This window comes from Oncorhynchus clarkii, chromosome 5 (assembly GCF_045791955.1).
Source record: "Oncorhynchus clarkii lewisi isolate Uvic-CL-2024 chromosome 5, UVic_Ocla_1.0, whole genome shotgun sequence".
Taxonomy (NCBI): domain Eukaryota; kingdom Metazoa; phylum Chordata; class Actinopteri; order Salmoniformes; family Salmonidae; genus Oncorhynchus; species Oncorhynchus clarkii.
The window spans coordinates 56,108,551-56,129,163 of NC_092151.1; the positions used below are offsets into that span (position 1 = coordinate 56,108,551).

General features: G+C 44.3%; 1 protein-coding gene across 6 annotated transcripts in view; it reads right to left on the reverse strand.

Annotated features, from left to right (window-relative positions):
* Nucleotides 1-20,613, reverse strand: part of LOC139409039 (dual specificity protein phosphatase CDC14AB-like) — a 48,581-nt gene that overhangs the window by 4,528 nt on the left and 23,440 nt on the right. Inside the window, exons 7-15 of one of the 6 annotated variants that reach the window (XR_011634352.1) lie at nt 16,195-16,257; nt 15,554-15,641; nt 14,991-15,221; nt 14,295-14,433; nt 11,415-11,583; nt 9,066-9,169; nt 8,014-8,061; nt 5,118-5,249; nt 3,766-5,014 (exon numbers count right to left, since the gene is read on the reverse strand). Coding sequence is in view for 4 of the 6 variants with exons in the window: in XM_071153696.1 (XP_071009797.1) it covers nt 3,766-4,168; nt 5,118-5,249; nt 8,014-8,061; nt 9,066-9,169; nt 11,415-11,583; nt 14,295-14,433; nt 14,991-15,221; nt 15,554-15,641; nt 16,195-16,257 (1,377 nt within the window). In the remaining 2 variants the exon portion in view is untranslated. The remainder of the gene's footprint in view (nt 1-3,765; nt 5,015-5,117; nt 5,250-8,013; nt 8,062-9,065; nt 9,170-11,414; nt 11,584-14,294; nt 14,434-14,990; nt 15,222-15,553; nt 15,642-16,194; nt 16,258-20,613) is intronic. The other 5 variants (XR_011634353.1, XM_071153696.1, XM_071153697.1 and 2 more) reach the window with 5 other exon arrangements.

Consider the following 20,613-nt stretch of genomic DNA (forward strand, 5'->3'; position numbering starts at 1 on the left):
GTGTGATGGAGTGTGACCCTGGCTCTCTGTACATAAAAAAACATTAAAATAATAATTTACTTTAGATACTCAAGTATATTTTTAGCAATTACTTTTACTTCTGATATAGTGCATTTGGAAAGTATTCAGACCCGTTGACTTTGTTACATTACAGCCTTATTCTAAAACATTTTTCCCCTCATCTACACAATACCCCATAATAACAAAGCAAAAACAGGTTAAGACATTTTGAAAATGTATAAAAAAAAACTGAAATATCACATTTACGTAAGTGTTCAGACCCTTTACTTAGTACTTTGTTGAAGCACCTTTGGCAGCGACTACAGCCTTGAGTTTTCTTGGATATGACGCTACAAGCTTGGCACACCTGTAATTGGAGAGTATCTCCCATTCTTCTATGCAAATCCTCTCAAGCTCTGTCAGGTTGGATGGGGAGCATCGCTGCACAGCTATTTTCAGCTCCCTCAAGAGATGTCCAATCGGGCTCCAGGCCTTGGCTGGACAACTCAAGGACATTCAGAGACTTGTCCCGAAGCCACTCCTGCGTTGTCTTGGCTGCGTGCTTAGGATCATTGTCCGGTTGGAAGATGAACCTTCCAAATCGAGCTGTCATGTGCCTTTTACTGAGGCGTGGCATCGTCTGCCCACTCTACCATTAAGGCCTGATTGGTGGAGGGCTGCAGAGATGGTTGTCCTTCTGGAAGGTTCTCCCAACTCCACAGAGGAACTCTGGAGCTCTGTTAAAGTGACCATTGGGTTCTTAGTCACCTCCCTGACCAAGGCCCTTCTCCCCCGATTGCTCAGTTTGGCCGGGCAGCCAGCTCTAGGAAGAGTCTTGGTGGTTCCAAACTTCTTCCATTTAAGAATGATGGAGGCCACTGTGTTCTTGGGGACCTTCAATGCTGCAGATATCTTTTGGTATCCTTCCCCAGATCTGTGCCTCGACACAATCCTGTCTCGGAGCTCTACAGACAATTCCCTCGACCTCATGGCTTGGTTTTTGCTCTGACATGCACTGTCAACTGTGGGACCTTATATAGGCAGGTGTGTGCCCATCCAAATCATGTCCAATTAATTGAATTTACCACAGGTGGACTCCAATCAAGATGTAGAAACATCTCAAGGATGATCAATGGCAATAGGATGCACAAGCTCAATTTCAAGTCTCTCAGCAAAGGGTCTGAATACTTAAGTAAATAAGGTATGTTTTTTATTTTTAATACATTTGCAAAAATGAAAACAAACTTTTCGCTTTGTCACTATGGGGTATTGTGTGTAGATTAACATTTTTTTTATTTAATACATTTTAGAATAATGCTGTAACGTAACGTTTGGAAAAAGTCAACAGGTCTGAATACACTGTACTTAAGTATATTTAAAACCCAAATACTGACTTTTACTCAAGTAGTATTTTACTGGGTGACTCAGTTTTATTTGAGTCATTTTCTATTAAGGCATCTTCACTTTTACTCAAGCATGACAATTGGGTACTTTTTCCACCACTGTCATAAGCACTGTCTGTCACATCACTTGTTACCTTCTTTTCACACCGTTTGTGGGCTGGTGGTTGTGGCTGCTAGTATGGTATGTGTGTTACCATCACCTAGGAAGGGTGAGGGGAGTATATTGGAAGATATTATTCTTTAAATTCATCTATCCTTTACTTATTTAGTAGGCATAGGCAAGGTGATGGGGATTGAATGTGAATTAACTTGATATCTGTGCAAGAGTAGCAAGTTTTGAGCCAGCCAATCCTAAACTGTTAAATGAATGATAACGGTGAAACAATCTAGGTTGGCTGAGAAGCATTGGGTGAGAATTCTGGCACTGGCGTTGCTGGCGCAAGTGTGGGAAGTTCCGGGAACTAGCCTCAGATGTCAGTCCCTTGTGGTCAGGGCCTATGAAAGGCCTCCATGAGTTCATGGTAAAGGAAGGAGGTGGATTACTGATCTCGCCTCTCAGGAAATGAGTGAGCTCTACAATATGACTGAGTCTGGCACTGGACCACAACTAACAACTGCTTTTTGGAAGGGAGGTTAGGATGTCCCTAGAGAGATGCTTCCTTCTGAGGGATGGATGAATGCGCTTTACTCCAATAATAGCTTCTACAAATGGATAACAACATCGTTTAAAATTTGCACGTTGTACAAAACATTAGGAACACCGTCTCTTTACATGACAGACTGACCAGGTGAAAGCTATGATCCCTTATTGATGTCAACCATTAAAATCCACTTCAACCAGTGTAGATGAAGGGGAGGAGACTGGTTAAAGGATTTTTAAGCCTGGAGACAAATCAAATTTTATTTGTCACATGTGCCGACTACAACAGGTGTAGACCATACTGTGAAATGCTTACTCACAAGCCCTTAACCAATTGATACATGGATCGTGTGTGCCATTCAGAGGGTGAATGGGCAAGAAAGAAGATTTAAGTGCCTTTGAACGGGGTATGGTAGCAGCTGTCAGGCACAGCGGCTTGTGTCAAGAACTGCAACGCTGCTGTGTTTTTCCACACTCAACAGTTTCCCGTGTGTATCAAGAATGGTCCACCACCCAAAGGACATCCAGCCAACTTGACAACTGCGGGAAGCATTGGAGTCAACATGGGCCAGCATCCCTGTGGAACACTGTCGAGGGGGGACACAAAAACATTTGGCCACACAGATCCACAGTGTAATTGCGCTCCACTTGCATCTACCGAACAGCAGCACGTGTTAGAAGTTAGTGTCATGTTTAAAAAGTGTTGTTTGATGTCTCAGTTATTACATTTCCTTATGTTAAAGCCAGAAACCTGAAGGAACCTTGTTGACATCCAGCCAATCACCCAACCACATGTGATTCCAGGAGGAATCACATGACTGTTGCCACAGCCAATGAGGCCAGTGCACAATGGCCCTTTGTTTACACAGATTCAACCTGGTTTGTCGTTAAAGCGCATTTCCAGTTTAGTGTTTTTTCTGTTGCAGAGCTTTATTATTTTTAATTGGTATGTGATGCTAGGATCCACTCAATAGAGGTGAATAAGAAAGGGATAGTTTGGTATCTACTTCACCAGAGTCTGATGAACTCATGTACACCTTTCTTATGTCTGTGTCCAGTATGAAAGAAGTTAGGAGGTTAATGCTAACTAGCGCTAACTAGCGTGTGCTAATGCTAGTTAGCAACTTCCATCAACTTCGGGCAGAGACATACAATTTTTATCCACAAGTTCTGGGGAAGTAGATAAAAGGGCCACATTGCCAAAATCCCCAAGTATACATTTAACAGGTTAGGAAAGAACAGAGTGAATTAGCCAAATGTCTCCCCACCAATACACAATGGAAGAGGAACTTCATTGTTCATAACACTAATTAGGGTTCTGCCCAAATGTTCCAGTAAATGCTTTCAACTCTAGATGGGTGGCTGGTGTGAAATGGCCTAATAGCCGTAGTTGGTATGTATGAAGTAGGCATTTAGAGTGGAACTAGGCCATTGTAGCTCCTTATTCAGCACCATGAAGACAACAGACAAGGAATAGAGTTCAGTGGAGCCGCCAGAGAGTTAAGACACACAAACAGCGGAGAAGCTACAGCAGCAGCAGGAAGAGGACGACTGGCTACGATCATAACAAGACAACATCCACACAAAAAGGAAGGAAACTCGTGTTTGAGGGACAAGTGCAGAGGGGAAACACAAGAGGTCAAAAAAGGGTCACAGTGGAAATACCAAAAAGATGCTACTGTTTGAGTTTTGTTTTTTCAGGTGGTGAGCACACACACTTACGGGGATTGAGCGACTGAGGTAGCGGCCAGAGGGTCCGCTCAGGCCGGAGTAGCCCCCTTTTTGGGATCTGTAGGGGCCATAATCCTCAGGCCTGGGCCCCAGCCTGCTTGCAGCGTGGTGTGGGGCCCCCGCAAGGCCACCGTGGCTGAAGATCCCGGCGGGGGAGGAATTATACTGATTGTTGTTGGCCTCGGAGTGGTGGTAATTGGTGCCGCGCGAGCCGTTAGCCACGTAGCAGGGACCAGGAGCCGTCCGGCCCGATGGAGTGATGGTGACGATGGACGAGGGGGGAGAGGAGGGTGGTGATGAAGTGGGAGCGAAAGGCAGCTTCTTATTGTCCTCACCGCCGTTGGCTGCATACAGGTTGCCTAGGGAGCTGGCTAGCCTGGAGTTGATGGAGGAGCTGAGATGTGTGGGGGGTGGACAAATATATGGAGGGAAAGGTAGCAGGAGTGGGAACATGTAAATACACAGGGACACACCCCAAACAAACACAATGACAAGGGGATAGCCACTGCCTTTGCTTTCACAGGCTAAGGACAGGGCAGCTGCCTTTGGGTACATTGGCTCTGATAGGAGACTGATTAACACACAACCGGTTTATACAATCAGCTAACAGTGGAATAGGGGATTGAGTCAGACATAGACAATCTATATTGTCAATGTGCAGTCTGATGCAGGAGCCTGACTACCCCATGTTAGTGTAACGCACACCTTCGGCACTGCAGGCATTTTGCCAGATTCACCGGGGGGGAATCTGGAGTTCTCATTGCCATGGCTACCTACCTACACATTCACAGTTATATCACGCAGTAGAATATAAAAAGAAACATTCACAAATCCTCCACAGAGCAAAGTAGATCCGGTAGTGCTCAAGGGGGAAGAGGTTGATGATGCATATTTTCTCGGTTGTGTGTATCTGCCTGTGCCGGTCTCTTGCACAGCAAAATGCGGGGGATTTAGATTCAGTCTGTTGGGAAAGCTCACTGCCTGCAGCACATCGACCCTTTATGTGAATCGGTCTAGTGAGCCCCACACACAAACACTGTTCTGCCCTGCATATCCTTCCACTGGTTCTCAGGGCATTGGTTAGTCACAGACAGGCAGAAACACAACCAGGGGACTGAGACAGCCAAGAAAGATATGACAGGAAAGAGCAAGAAAGAGGGGGAAGAGAGAAAGGCTATAGAATAAACCAATCTACAGGAGGCAAGAGAAAGGGTAAGTGGATAAATGGAGGGATGGGAGGCTACACAGGATGAAAAGGGAAGAAAGAAAGAAGTGTTTAGATAAAAATAAAATAAAAAGAGGAGTAAAGGGTAAGAAGTTTCCGGGGAGGGGTGTAGGCTCACCTCTTGAGGTTGGACGCTGAAGAGGAGCTGCTGCCGATTCTCTTGGCGCTGGCCGAAGCAGAGGATGACGGGACTTTGGAGGACTTGAGAGGGGAGATGGTGCCCTGAGTGCCCACTCCGAGGTTCATCCTGCTGGGAGAGAAAGAGAAAGATGATTTGGACGTCCATATTGTGAGGTGGAGTAACAAACGTAACAGCCGTTAACAGAAGAAAACAACTTTTGCCAACATACACAATAGTGTCTTCTACTACACACGTAGAAAACATGATCTTGTCGGGTACACAAATTGGATAGTGTACACCCCTTAAAGACACTAAGGACCTACAGTACAAATCCCATTGTTAGAAACAAACAGCGTATGGGCAAGACTTCAATGACGACATCCAGTGAAAGATGTACCCAGTAACACTAGACAACATTAAGGAACGGTATCTGAAGGACTATTTATTAGGTAAGGCACTTCAACAGCACCATAGTTGAATCTTCAATATTAGTATAATATATTTGAAGTGTGAAGGGAGTGGGAATGAATGAGATAATAGGAGACAGAAAAAAAAAAGATGGTTCTGGTACGAGGCATCACTCCCAGCTCCTTCATAAAAGCAGTCGGTCTTTGCTGCTCGTGGTCATCCGTGAACTATCAGTCTGTACTGGGCTGAAGGACTCTCTTATTTCAGGAGAGTACAACAATTAGAGATGTGCTAGCCTGAGTAGCCTCTGCCTTTCAGTGACACACACACGGAGACACACACCTTTGAGTAGATGAAAGGAAGATGGCTAAAGTAGTGGGAGGAGAGAGCTGTCTAAGGGCACTCTTCACTCGCTCCTCTTTGAGGAACACTTATTAAGGGCCGTACTCTAGCACAAAAGAGGGAGTTCAATTTCCATCCCCTCTTTTCACACTCCAAGCCGCCTCTCCTCTAAATCGGTCCCATACACGTGCTTAGCAGATGTTATTGCGGGTGTAGTGAAATGTTTGTGCGTCTAGATGACAGTGCAGCAATATCTAACAATTGCACAACATATACCCAATACACACAAATCTAAGTAAGGAATGGAATTAAGAATATATAAATATATGGACGAGCAATGTCAGAGCGGCATAGACTAACATACAGTAGAATAGTGTAAAATACAGCATATACATAGGAGATGAGGGGCGGCCTAGTGGTTAGAGCGTTGGACTAGTAACCGGAAGGTTGCAAGTTCAAATCCCCGAGCTGACAAGGTACAAATCTGTCGTTAACAGGCAGTTAACCCACTAGGCCGTCATTGAAAATAAGAATTTGTTCTTAACTGACTTGCCAAGTTAAATAAAAATAAAATAAAAATGAGTAACGCAAGATATGTAAACATTAAAGTGACATTATTAAAGTGTCCAATGAAGTCTGTATTTAGACAGCAGCCTCTATGTGCTAGTGATGGCTATTTAACACTGATGGCCTTGAGATAAAAGCTGTTTTTCAGTCTCTCGGTCCCAGCTTTGAAGCACCTGTACTGACCTCGCCTTCTGGATGATAGCGGGGTGAACAGGCAGTGGCTCGGGTGGGTGTTGTCCTTGATGATCTGGTTAGGGTAGGTTTTAATAATCCCAGTGGGTACAACATCTCCTATACACTTCCTGATAAACTCAGTTACCGTTTCAGTGAATTCGTCAATATTATTCTCAGAAGCTACCCGGAACATATCCCAGTCAAAACCATCTTGAAGCGTGGATTCCGTTTGGTCAAACCAGCGTTGAATAGTTCTTAGCACGGGTACTTCCTGTTGAGTTTCTGCCTATAGGAAGGGATGTACACAAGGTGTACACGGCCGTGACTATAATCAAAGTAAATGATGAGTAAATGTAAGTAAATGAACTGAGAATCCAGATGGCTGGACCGACTCCAATAGTATATCCCGAGAGAGCCATGTTTCCATGAAACAGAGTATGTTACAACCCCTGATGTCTCTCTGGAAAGAAACTCTTGCCCTGATCTTGTCAACTTTGTTATCCAGGGACTGAACATTAGCGAGTAATATACTTCGGAAGCGGTGGGTGGTGTGCACACCTAAGTCGTGCCAGAAGACCACTCCTAGTACCCCTTTTCCGCCCGCGTTGTTTTGGGTCGGCCTCTGGTCGGCCTCTGGAATCAGTTCAATTGCCCAGAACAAAGGATCCGCTTCAGGAAAGTCGTATTCCTGGTCGTGCTGGTGAGTAACCGCCACTCTGATATCCAACATTTCTTACCAGCTGTATGTAATAACAACATTTTCTGGGCTAACAACGTAAGAAATAATACAGAAAATAAATAAATACTGCAACGTTTCCTAAGAACCAGAAGCGAGGCAGCCTCCTCTGTCGGCACCACCTTAAAAAGTTACTCGGCGTACACGTCACTGACAAACTGAAATGATCCACCCACACAGACAGTGTGGTGAAGGCGCAACAGAGCCTCTTCAACCTCAGGAGGCTGAAGAAATATGACTTGTCACCTAAAACCCTGAAAAACTTTTACAGATGCATAATTGAGAGCATCCTGTCTGGCTGTATCACTGGTAAGGCAACTGCACCACCAACAACCGCAGTGCTCTCCAGAGGGTGGTGCGGTCCACACAACGCATCACTAGGGGCAAACTACCTGCCCTCCAGGACACCTACAGCACCCAAAGTCACAGGAAGGCCAAAAATATCATCAAGGACTACCACTGTGTTGGATGTAGCCTAGTTCCAGCTTGAGTTGAGTTGTGCTTTACTTTGCACTGAATTGAATGACTCGAGAGCGAGAGCGAGATGTTAATGCCACTTATATTGATGAGACTGTGTGAATTGTGTTTTGTGACAGCAGTTCAATCTGTGTGAGTGAAAACTGGGCAAACAGACAAACAGCAAAATCAACACTATTGTAATGGTACCTAAAAGGTTGGGACGGTGACCTGGTGTGCATTTTCATGTCTTCGAGTCTGAAAAAGAAAGACACAAAGATGGAGGGTTCACACGTCCAAAGGCAGCATGTTTGCACATGTATATATTTACTTAGAGCACAGGGTATGGGGAAAGTAGTGATTACTAAGTCATTTTGGAAGAGAGCATCCATTAGACTACATGACTAAAACGAAAGCTTAAAAGTGACTTTCTAGAGGAAAACCAAATTGAGTATTTTTCAACAGAAACCCCAACGTGAAACAGAGCCATTATCCTGAAAATTCTGCTCTGCCTGGCAGGGCCTGTTGTTATTTCAGCTAGATAACCATGGAAACCTGAGCCCCGAATCAGATCAGAGCAACAGACTGTCTTACTTGTTAGAACAGTGATCCCACATCTTTTTTGAACTGTGGCCCACCTTGATGCGATATACAATTCTGCAATACACCTAAAATGTCCCAATTAATTTTGTTTTTTTATAGATTAAATACAGTTAATTTGAAATATTTTCATAGTTTTCATAGTTCCTTACTCTAAATGGTTAATGCGTGTACCTCTTCAAGAGGTCAGGTAAATTAAGTCTTTAGTTTTAACAGTTTATGCTAGAGACTAGCAGTTCTATTCATTATAAAAGGTGAAACCACAGACAAAGCCATGTTGTTTCTTTCTATAGCAAGAGGCTGTGGTATAAAGTAAGAAATCATCACGATAAGGAAAAGTTGTGCGGCACACCTGAGAGTTCCTCGGTTGGGAACCAATGAGCTAGAAGACAGAGCTAGACAGATAAATTCAAGTCATTCCAGTTTACAACTGTCCGCCAGCGAGGTGGTTTTCATGCCTCCCAGAATTTTTTCCTGTGGGTTATAACCTTAAATATGCATTACTTTCTGTAGTGCAGAGGACAGAGTTCATCAAAATGTGGAAAGCAATACTGCTAAGGGAGGAAAGTCTGAATTCCTCACCTGAGATCTCAAAAAGGTGCCAACTAATAAGATGGGAGGATCTTAAAGGGGAAGTTTGAGGTATGCATGGCAATTCTTACCTTAGGGCTCCCGTTGTGGCAGACCTGGGCTGCCGCCGGCCCTTTAAGGCACGCAGTTTATCTCCTTGGGTCATGCAGAGCCCGTTCTCTCCAATGTAGTCGTTCTGTGGAGAGAACGCATGAACCCGTAAGATATGCGCCGAAGCATGTACAGTAGATCACGATGAAACAAAGCAGAACACGCCCGTGTTTTGTGCATAAGAACAGCTGTCTACGGAAATAGCTCTCCCACCCCTATAGTATGTCTAGTGCTGGTTTGATAAATAAACTCAGCAAAAAAATAAACAAACATTCTGACTGTCAACTGTGTTTTTTCCCCAGCAAACTTAACTTGTGTAAATATTTGTATGAACATAACAAGATTCAGCAAATGAGACAAACTGAACAAGTTCCACAGACATGTGACTAATAGAAATTGAATAATGTGTCCCTGAACAAAGGGGGAGTTCAAAAGTAAGTCAGTATCTCATGTGGCCACCAGCTGCATTAAGTACTGCAGTGCATCTCCTCCTCAGTTTGCACCAGATTTGCCAGTTCTTGCTGTGAGATGTTACCCCACTCTTCCACCAAGGCACCTGCAAGTTCCCGGACAATTCTGGGGGGAATGGCCCTAGCCCTCACCCTCCGATCCAACAGGTCCCAGACGTGCTCAATGGGGTTGAGATCCAGGCTCTTCGCTGGCAATGGCAGAATATTGACATTCCTGTCTTGCAGGAAATCACGCACAGGAACGAGGAGTATGGCTGGTAGCATTGTCATGCTGGAGGGTCAGGATGAGCCTGCTGGAAAGGTACCACATGAGGGAGGAGGATGTCTTCCCTGTAATGCACAGCGTTGAGATTGCCTGCAATGACGACAAGCTCAGTCCGATGATGCTGTGACACACCGCCCCAGACCATGACAGACCCTCCACCTTCAAATTGATCCCGCTCCAGAGTACAGGCCTCGGTGTAACGCTCATTCCTTCAACGATATACCTCGAATCCGACCATCACCCCTGGTGAGACAAAACCGCGACTCCTCAGTGAAGAGCACTTTTTGCCAGTCCTGTCTGGTCAAGCGACGGTGGGTTTGTGCCCATAGACAATGTTGTTGCCGGTGATGTCTGGTGAGGACCTGCCTTACAACAGGCCTACAAGCCCTCAGTCCAGCCTCTCTCAGCCGATTGCAGACAGTCTGAGCACTGATGGAGGGATTGTGCATTTCTGGTGTAACTCGGGCAGTTGTTCTTGCCATCCTGTACCTGTTCCGCAGGTGTGATGTTCGGGTGTACCGATCCTGTGCAGGTGTTGTTACACGTGGTCTGCCACTGTGAGGATGATCAGCTGTCTGTCCTGTCTCCCTGTAGCGCTGTCTTAGGCGTCTCACAGTACGGACATTGCAATTTATTGCCCTGGCCACATGTGCAGTCCTCATGCCTCCTTGCAGCATGCCTAAGGCACGTTCACATAGATGAGCAGGGACCCTGGGCATCTTTCTTTTGGTGTTTTTCAGAGTCAGTAGAAAGTTCTCTTTAGTGTCCTAAGTTTTCATAACTGTGACCTTAATTACCTACCGTCTGTAAGCTGTTAGTGTCTTAACGATGTTCCACAATTGTTTATGGTTCATTGAACAAGCATGGGAAACAGTGTTTAAACCCTTTACAATAGAGATCTGTGAAGTTATTATTTGGATTTTTACGAATTATCTTTGAAAGACAGGGTCCTGAAAAAGGGAAGTTTTTGCCGAGTTTACATTAGGTACGAAATAATACACCCTAGACCTCTGATTTTCTTCAGGTCAACAGTTGTGTGTGATTCATTTGATATAAATAATTTGACCCTGGGATAAGAGTACAAGATCAGAAGCAAAAATCTACTGTCTGTCCTCACAGCCCCCAGAACTTACAGACAACCACCGACTACGCACACACACACACACACACACACACACACTCCACAAGAGTAGACAATACTTAGTCATCCCCACGCTACAGCTCCAAACAACAGAGGGGGTAAGGGTATGTGAGGGTAAGGGAAGCAGGCCACCTATAACTGAACATTCTAGAAGGAACACTAGAATGGTTTTACATCAAAAGTGGGGGGAATAGCTGTAGCCTCAGATGTTTCACATCCACGGGGATATTGGGCATTATCAGGGTTATTAGGCGCCAAACAGAAAATAACAGATTAAAAACAGGGTTGAAACAATTCGGAATTTCCTAAGTGAACACAGGGCTGTATTGATTATGGTGAAACAAGTGTTTCTTATTGGACAAGTTCAGATACTCCCTCCCTGTTTCAGTTTGTTTTTATTCCTTTTAGTGCCTAACAAACAGGACCCCGGGAAGTGTTGTGGGGTGGCACTGACCTCTTGGAGGCGGTCGATGCTGTGGGACTTGAGGATGCCACCAGGGCTGGTGGTGAGGGTGGGGTTGAGGGTGAGGTCATCCATGCTGGAGGTGAGGCGAGACACGCCCCTCGGCTGCTTCTGCTGCGAACGCTGCACGTCTCCTTGCATCCACATGGCTGCTTGCCTCCTGACAGAGAAACAGATCGGCGAGAGCGATGAGCGGAAGACGAAAAGGGAGAGAAATATGGAAAGGTGTGGGGGGGTTGAGGAGGGAGAGAGGTTGCATTAGGACGTACTCAACGACCGTGTGACCTTAACTTCTTTGAGATAGGGGGCAGCATTTTCACTTTTGGATGATAGCGTGCCCAGAGTAAACTGCCTCCTACTCAGTCCCAGATGCTAATATATGCATATTATTAGTAGTATTGGATAGAAAACACTCTGAAGTTTCTAAAACTGTTTGAATGATGTCTGTGAGTATAACAGAACTCATATGGCAGGCAAAAACCTGAGAGAAAATACAAACAGGAAGTGGGAAATCTGAAGTTTGTAGTTTTTGAACTCAGCCCCTATCAAATACACAGTGGGATATGGGTCATTTTGCACTTCCTAAGGCTTCCACTAGATGTCAACCGTCTTTAGAACGTTGTTTCAGGCTTCTACTGTGAAGGGGGGCCGGATGAGAGCGGTTTGACTAAGGGGTCTGGCAGCAGCCTCGTTCTCAGTTACGAGCATTTCACATGAGGTAGCTCTCGCTACATTGCTTTTCTACAGACAATGGAATTCTCAGGTTGGAACATTATTGAACATTTATGATAAAAACATCCTAAAGATTGATTCTATACTTAGTTTGACAAGTTTCTATGACCTGTAATATACCTTATTGAACTTTTCGTCTGACGTTCGGTTGGACCTGAACGCGCGTTTGGATTTGTTTACCAAACGCCCTAACAAACGAAGCTATTTGGACATAATTGATGGACTTTATGGAACAAATCTAACATTTGTCTTCCAGGGATTCCTGGGCGTGCATTCTGATGAAGATCATCAAAGGTAAGTGAATATTTATAATGCTATTTCTGACTAATGTTGACTGTGCAACATGGCGGATATTTATTTTGGCTGGTTTGGGCTATGAGCGCCATACTCAGATTATGCTTTTTCCGTAAAGTCATTTTGAAATCTGACACAGCGGTTGCAGTATTTTCATTTTTGGAAAAATAGCGTTCCCGTAGTAAACAGGATTTTTTGTCAGGACAAGATGCTAGAATATGCATATAATTGACAGCTTAGGATAGAAAACACTCTAAAGTTACCAAAACTGTAAAAATATTGTCTGTGAGTATAACAGAACTGATATTGCAGGCGAAAGCCTGAGAAAAATCCAATCCGGAAGTGCCTCATGTTTTGAAAGCGCTGCGTTCCAATGCGTCCCTATTGAGCAGTGAATGGGCTTTCAACCAGATTACTTTTTCTCCGCATTCCCCAAGGTGTCTACAGCCTTGTGACTTAGTTTTACGCATTTATGTTGAAGAATACCCGTAAGCGGCTACATTGCGCAAGTGGTCACCTGATGCTCTCAGAGTGATTCTCGTGTAAAATTATTCCAATCGGTCCTACTGAAAAACCAATTGTCCCGGTGGATATATTATCGAATAGATATTTGAAAAACACCTTGAGGATTGATTATAAACAACGTTTGCCATGTTTCTGTCAATATTATGGAGCTAATTTTGAACATTTTTCGGCGTTTTCGGGACTGCAATTTCCAGGCGATTTCTCAGCCAAACGTGAAGAACAAACGGAGCTATTACGCCTAGAAAAATAATATTTTTGGAATAAAGGAACATTGGCTATCTAACTGGGAGTCTCGTGAGTGAAAACATCCAAAGCTCATCAAAAGTAAACGATTTAATTTGTTTGCTTTACTGATTTCCGTGACCAAGTTACCTGCTGCTAGCTGGACAAAATGCTATGCTAGGCTATCGATAATTGCAATTGCAATTTCATTGGCGGTTGGCGAGGGGTTGGCGAGGGGTTCCGCTTCCCAGACAGGTTAAGTCTATAAGACCATGTCACTTGTGGCCTGACCAGAGAGAGAGTTTATATCCCAGGACAATGGAATTGATGCTAAGAGATAATACTACAACTTTTGTTGAAGGGCTGAAAGGGGGAGGCACAGATTTATCCAACAATTTACCCCATTTAATCTTTACCCATTTGTTCACCCAGAACATGGCAGACAGCTTTGGAGAGACTAGGACCAACAACAAGCTGTGGATAACCAGGACAGGCATCTGTTCTGCTTCATAGCTGATGGATGGACTGGGAAAAAGTTCCGAGCACTGTTTAAAACACACACACACTTCCCACAAAACTGCAGTTGAGCAAGCCTGAAAAGCTGTCCAAAGTATCCTACTGGTATGTGAGTAAGATCTTTCATCTGTCCTTGCATTTCCTGTTAGACTCTCCCCCATGGAGGAGTATGTTTTCCCCCTTCACAACACACACGAGTGCCAGACTTTCTGGTTTAGTCAGCAAGTTGAAAAAAAAAGTGGTCAGCCAACACATTTGGATGAACTGGTATAAAGACTGAAGAACATTTAAGAAAAATAACAAATTCTCCCACGACAAAATCTACAGCAGAGCATGTTATCAGGCCATAACCTGAGGCACAAACGTTTCATTGGCTCTGAAGATGCCCATGGCCCTCCCCCTAAATTCCCCCTCTGAATGAACAAGACAAATTGCCAATCAAGGGCACAAAGACTACGTCAAGACAGTTGCTTGCTTGAGAAACTGTGGATTCTAACAATTGCTCTTCCAAAGGCTTATAATGTATATGAATGACAAGTAGCTAGAGGAAATGATCTGGGACCAGCCATAAGGAATACGTACTCCTCCAGGAAGTGCTGCTGAGGGCCGATGACGGAGCCTGGTCGGCAGACTCTGATCCAGGCAATGGTCTCTGCTGCTGTAAAGCGGTAGTGCTTCATCAGGTAACAGCCTATGAGAGTGCCTGTACGCCCAAGGCCAGCTGATTGATAGAGAGAGAGCGAGATATGTGATACATAAAAAGAGAGATGAGAGGAGATGAGAGAAAGAAACAGGTAAAAGAGACAAATTACCTTATGTCATCAGATTTGTTCTATAAATAAGACTTTTAGGAACATAGGCTTCACCACATAAGACATAGGTACAGTATCACTGCAATACTAGAGCACTATGGTAACACTGGTAAGTAATACGCCTGACAAGGGGCATACATTGAACAACACTGCCCCCTAATGTAAGACCTGCAGACCTGCGTTCGGTGGCAAAGAATACAAAATACAGTTGAGCGTTGCATTACTGATCAACTTGGATCCGCCAACTTGGCAGCCAAATAACATTCCAATGAAGAGTGAACTCTTTAAAATCCCTCTTAACAGACATAAAATACGTAAGGTGCGTTTGATTTAGCTTGCCAGCCACACAATGGAAACAGTCCAAATAGTGCAGACCCCATATGCCAGGCAAGCCACATCAAGCACACCTCAGATATCAGATATTTGAAATATCTCAACATATACTGCAGTGTGCGCGCGCATGTACCTTTGCAGTGGACGGCCACGGCGCCGTCAGTGCTCTCGCAGATGTGCAGGAAGCGGCGGGTGATGATGTCGCTTGGCGTGCTGCCGTCTACAAAGAACAGGTCGTAGTGGTCGAAGCCGGCATCCGTGAAGCGCTGGGCATCGTAGATCTTCTTGTTGAGCCGGACGACCGAGGTAACGTTGTGTTGTCGGAAGTAGGGGAAGTATGCTTCTGGAGCGTGAAGAGGGTAGCCTGGTTTAGGGGGGGGGGGGGTTAAGGACAGTTAAATTGTGTAAAACTTAGGTAAGGACAACTATTTCTAAACCTGCCAGTGAATACAAAAAGTACAATCTTTGGTTTGTTGCCAAACTTATTACTACTCCAATGACTCTGCTGTTACAGAGGAGAACAGACGAGGGAAAACAGATGCATAGGGAAAGTCTACCTAAATCTCCAATCTAAACCTGAACCATGTCAAGGTTCATTGGTCGAGACAACTATTAAAATTACTCTGGAACGGCTGTTGATTCTTAAAGAAAAAGGGTCCATAAAAGGTCACGGAGAGAATCCAAAACTCATCTCACCATTTTCTATTTTACTTTTGGGATGGGGTCCACTGAAGGCCAGAAATTTCCCAGGCACGATCCAGTTGAAGTCTCCATTTTCCACTCGCTATAACAGAGAAAGATATCCAACAGGGGCCCAGAAGAAAAGGGATATGGACATTTTGCTCTGACTGAAAATTCGACTTCAACACTAAATGCTTTATTCAGACTTTCCAGGCTGGCTAGTTAGTAGCCATCTTCAGTATCAACCTAAACTGATGGCTCCCACTAGCCTGGTCCCAGATCTGTTTGTACCACCTTGCCAACTCCTATTGTCACTGTTAATCCAAGGCACAAACAGCTCTGGGACCAGGCTAGACTGCAACATCAACATGATCAAAAAAGTAATTTTGTGACTATGTGCCACACACTTTAGCAGTAGACAACAATATTCTGCCCGATTTTGCATAGTCGGGTCAAACTAACCGATGTCACTCACACAAGACGTTCTCATTAAACTAAAAAGGTGCACGTCAGCTCATCAGTCGAGCGCAGCGTAACAGAGTGGGATTGTGAACATTGTAGGGGTGCTGCCGTTTGCGATTTACAGACGCTCTGCCGTTCAAACTGATGGGCGGACGCTTACTATTGGAGCAGGTCCAAGGTTAACGTGTCATTACCTCGTAGTGCTCGTATTCGTCCACATCAAACGACTCAAAGTCAAAGAATCCATGCTGCAGGGCCTGAAGAGGAAAGAAAAGAACAGAGACAGTTTAATATATGTGTGTTTGTGTGGGTCTCAGTTCATTCATGACCAAGCAAAACTGAAGTGACCTAGGCAGCCCCAGAACTAGATTCACCTCAAGCCTGCGGTCCACCGGAAAACCTGACGCACAAAAGCCTTTGCAGGGTCATGATGACCGATTACAATCTGCGTCGCTCAGAACAGATACTGTTACAGCGGAGGACGGCAAAGTGACCCAGACAGTCATTATCAGCTGCATCAAACTAAGCCATGTTGATGATAATGTGGGCTTACAAGGATAGGGATAATAAAGCAACAATAACATAAGAGGGTTACTGGCATGACAAAGTGATGCGTTTGCTTGGTGCAAGGCTAAATTACTAAGGATAATATATGTAGGCACTTTAACCCACCAACTCAATTATAGCCTTGGTGAGGATAGATGCATAGTGAACAGTCAGCAACCAACCAAAGCCTTGAGGGTCATTGTGAGTAGAGAACGTGGAACCACCGTGCTCCTTCCCAGTATTCTACCCCACACCACTGTGTGTCTCCTGTCTAAGGCCTGTGACATTTGCAGCAGTTGTGTCAAATAGGGAGTGTCTGATTAAGCGTGTGAAGTCGGTACTACACCGTACCAGCCATACACTGTCGAACTATCATTGGTAAGCATTAGGGGGTTGTGATTCACAGAATTGTAAAATTAAGTTGAAATTATTTAGTGAATTTTATATAATTCGGCTGAGCCAATAGTTTTTATTTTTAAAGTTTTGCTTCAGCGAGCCAAAGGGCTATTCAGCTCCAGTCCCCAGAAGGAGTTGACTGGTTTTCTTTATCCACCAGAAATCAATTCTCAATTGGTTTAACTGATCAGCCACTGAGTTCATAGTTCTGGATTCCCATGTCTAGACCAGTCACAGATTCTAAAGCCAGAAGGATAGCCAAAGGGATATTAAAAACAATTTGATCTATTTTACTTCAACAAAAGGTCAGATGGGAGAGATCGGGTCTTTACTGTCCAGGCCTTAATTCTTAAATCAAAACTAATTATCGCATTTCATGTCACCAGTTGAGTTCTAAAGAAACCACCCGATCCAGCTCTCCAGCCTGTGAATTAACAGTAAATCAAAGGTAACAGCTCTTCTCGGTCAGGTCTGTAGTGTTGACAATTGTCTGAGCTGCTCTCCCCCCAGGTCTGTGTTACGCAACTCTTCTCAGTTCTCCTGAGCAGTAGGTTTAAAAGACAATTAACCTCTCAGCAAACCAGGGTTAACTATGGCCTCTTTCTGTACCACGCCTAGGTTTATAAAGAAGGAAATCCCTTTGAACCGTTTACACTGTGGTGACCATCCGACCCACCTGTCTGAGGGTACATACCTACAGTGCATTCGGAAAGTATTCAGACGGACTTTTTCCACATTGTTACATTACCAACTTATTATAAAAAGGATTCAATTGTCCCCCCCCCCCCTCAATCTACACACAATACCCCATAATGACAAAGCAAAAAAAGGTTGAATTTTTGCTAATATAATATTTTGCTGAAATATCACATTTACATAGGTATTCAGACCCTTTACTCAGTACTTTGTTGAAGAACCTTTGGCAGTGATTACAGCCTCGAGTCTTCTTGGGTATGACGCCAGAAGCTTGGCACACTTGTATTTGGGGAGTTTCTCCCATTCTTCTCTGCACATCATCTCAAGCTCTATCAGGTTGGATGGGGAGCGTCGCTGCACTCCTGCATTGTCTTGGCTGTGTACTTAGGGCCGTTGTCCTGTTGGAAGGTGAACCTTCGCCCCAGGGGTCCTGAGCACTCTGGAACAGGTTTTCATAAAGGATCTCTGTACTTTACTCCGTTCATTTCCCCCTGCTTGATACGGACTAGTCTCCCAGTCTCTGCTGCTGAAAAACATCCCCACCGTATGATACCACCACCATGCTTCTTGTCCCATCGGGCTCTAGCGTCTCTGTGGCGTGCCAGGTGTACGTACGGTGCTTCCTCCGACACATTGGTGCGGCTGGCTTCCGGGTTAAGTAGGCATTGTGTAAAGAATCAGTGCAGCTTGGCTGGGTTGTGTTTCGGTGGACGCACGGCTCTCGACCTTTACCTCTCCCGAATCCGTATGGGAGTTGCAGCGATGGGACAAGACTAAATACCAATTGGATACCTCAAAATTGGGGAGAAAACGGGATGAACAATTTTTTATTTTTTATAAAATAATGTAGGCGGCCACTGAGGCCACTGTGGACCTTCAGTTCCACAGAAATGTTTTGGCACCCTTCCCCAGACGTGTGCTTCGACACAATTCTGTCTCTGAGCTCTATGGACAATTCCTTCAACCTCATGGCTTGGTTTTTGCTCTGACATGCACTGTCAGCTGTGAGACCTTAGACAGGTGTGTGCCTTTCCAAATCAATCAATTGAATTTACCACAGGTGGACTCCAATCAAGTTGTAGAAACATCAGGGATGATCAACGGAAACAGGATGTACCTGAGCTCAATTTCGAGTCTCATAGCAAAGGGTCTGAATACTCATGTAAATAACGTGTTTTATTTTAACACATTTGCAAAAATGTCTAAACCTGCTTTCGCTTTGTCATTATGGTGTATTGATGAGGAAAACATTTAATTGAATCAATTTTAGAATAAAGATGTCAGGTAACAAAATGTGGAAGAAGTCGAGGGGTCTGAATACACTATGTACCTTTGTGTGCGCGCCCTGCACACCTGTCCCATAAGTGTGTGTCAAGTGATTAATTCATTAGCCCAGTGACATGCTAATGGGGGCACCGGGTCCCTCTACTAGAGCAGAGCAGACAGCCAAACAGTGAATCATGGAACAGATCACAGTGATTAGAACAGAAACAGCCTGTAATTAACACAGTAGGCAGCCACCTGATCCAACATCATACATTACTGAGACTCACTCACTTAGTAGCATTACAGGGCCATAAAGAGATGGGGAAATGGCTGCTTAACACTAGAATGGCCAAGGGGATCATTTTGACCCAATATGATTTTACAATGTAAATAGCGCTGACATTTTTTAAGTTATTCCCCACTCTGTCCTGGACTATTCCTAAATATGTCTGTATTTCACATACGTATGTTGTTAGAATTTCAAATGTGTTATAAGCACTTAGGAGGACAAAAGGCTACTTTTTCAAATCCTCCTACAGAGAGTCACATGCAGGTAAGAAGTTTTGATTTCTATATCGTATCAGAAAGAGCAGATTCTGAGCTTTCCAAAACACTTACCATTGCCAAATAGCAACAATTCCTTTCTGCAAAATAATATTTTACAAGAATAACCACTGTTCCATGCACTCCACATGTGACCACATGGCAACAGAGAGCCTACAGTAACATAAATTAGCCAAACAAAAATACTATTGCGTCTATTGTACTAATGTTACTCAAGACCTCCATAAATTAAACCAAATATTTTTCGGATAGCATACATGCAAAGTATTTATTAGGCTGTTAGAATGTTGAGTCAAAATGGCTCCTCATTGGCCTGAAGGTGGGTCCAAAGAGGCCAGGTTTTTCTAGTGTTTAAGAACCAGCAATAGCAGAAGTAGGCAAGTTGTTCTGAGGGCTATATACCAGAATTGGTGCCAATTTCATTCAGGAAGTGAATTTAAAATTACCCCAAACCCTTATTGCAAATATATGGGACTGGAGTCTAAGGTTTCTTGTCTCAGGTTTCTTGTTGTTATTCCCTGCCTCTCACAATGAGAAGGGAAATTCCCAGGTTCTTGTGTGTGTGTGTGTGTGTGTGTGTGTGTGTGTACTAGGGCCTTTTGTGGAAGTTGATAGAAAATACTGGAATGTGCCAAGGAATCGCAGACATTCCTATATGATGGCTGTCTGACCAGTCTTTCTGGAATAACACTGCTGGCACACTAACTCCCCAGCGTGGCTGATGTAACCTAAAGAGTGGTTATTGTGGGTGTTGGCCTTTGTCACTGTACCTGCAGTGCCACGTGAGACTGTGCTACCTTCCTACCGCTCACCTACAGGGTTACATATCCCCCCCCCCCCCCCGCTGTCGGACTACAAAAAAACTCTGCCCTCGGTCTGGGATTGCCGTCTAAATGCTAGGTCAGGATGCTACGGAGAGACAGACAACTGCTAACCTTATCCACCATTGTCGAGTGCGCTAGCGTCGCAAAAAATAAAAATGTACATGTTATTCGATCCTGTCACCTGCACAAGCGTCTGTGTAGTCAAGCGCTAAAATAGAACTTGGATCCATTTGAGATGCGCCACAATTCCCCTCCTTATTGGATACTAACTAGGTTTCCCTTTTTACCTGTGGATTAAATCGGAGTAGAGAAACACACAAC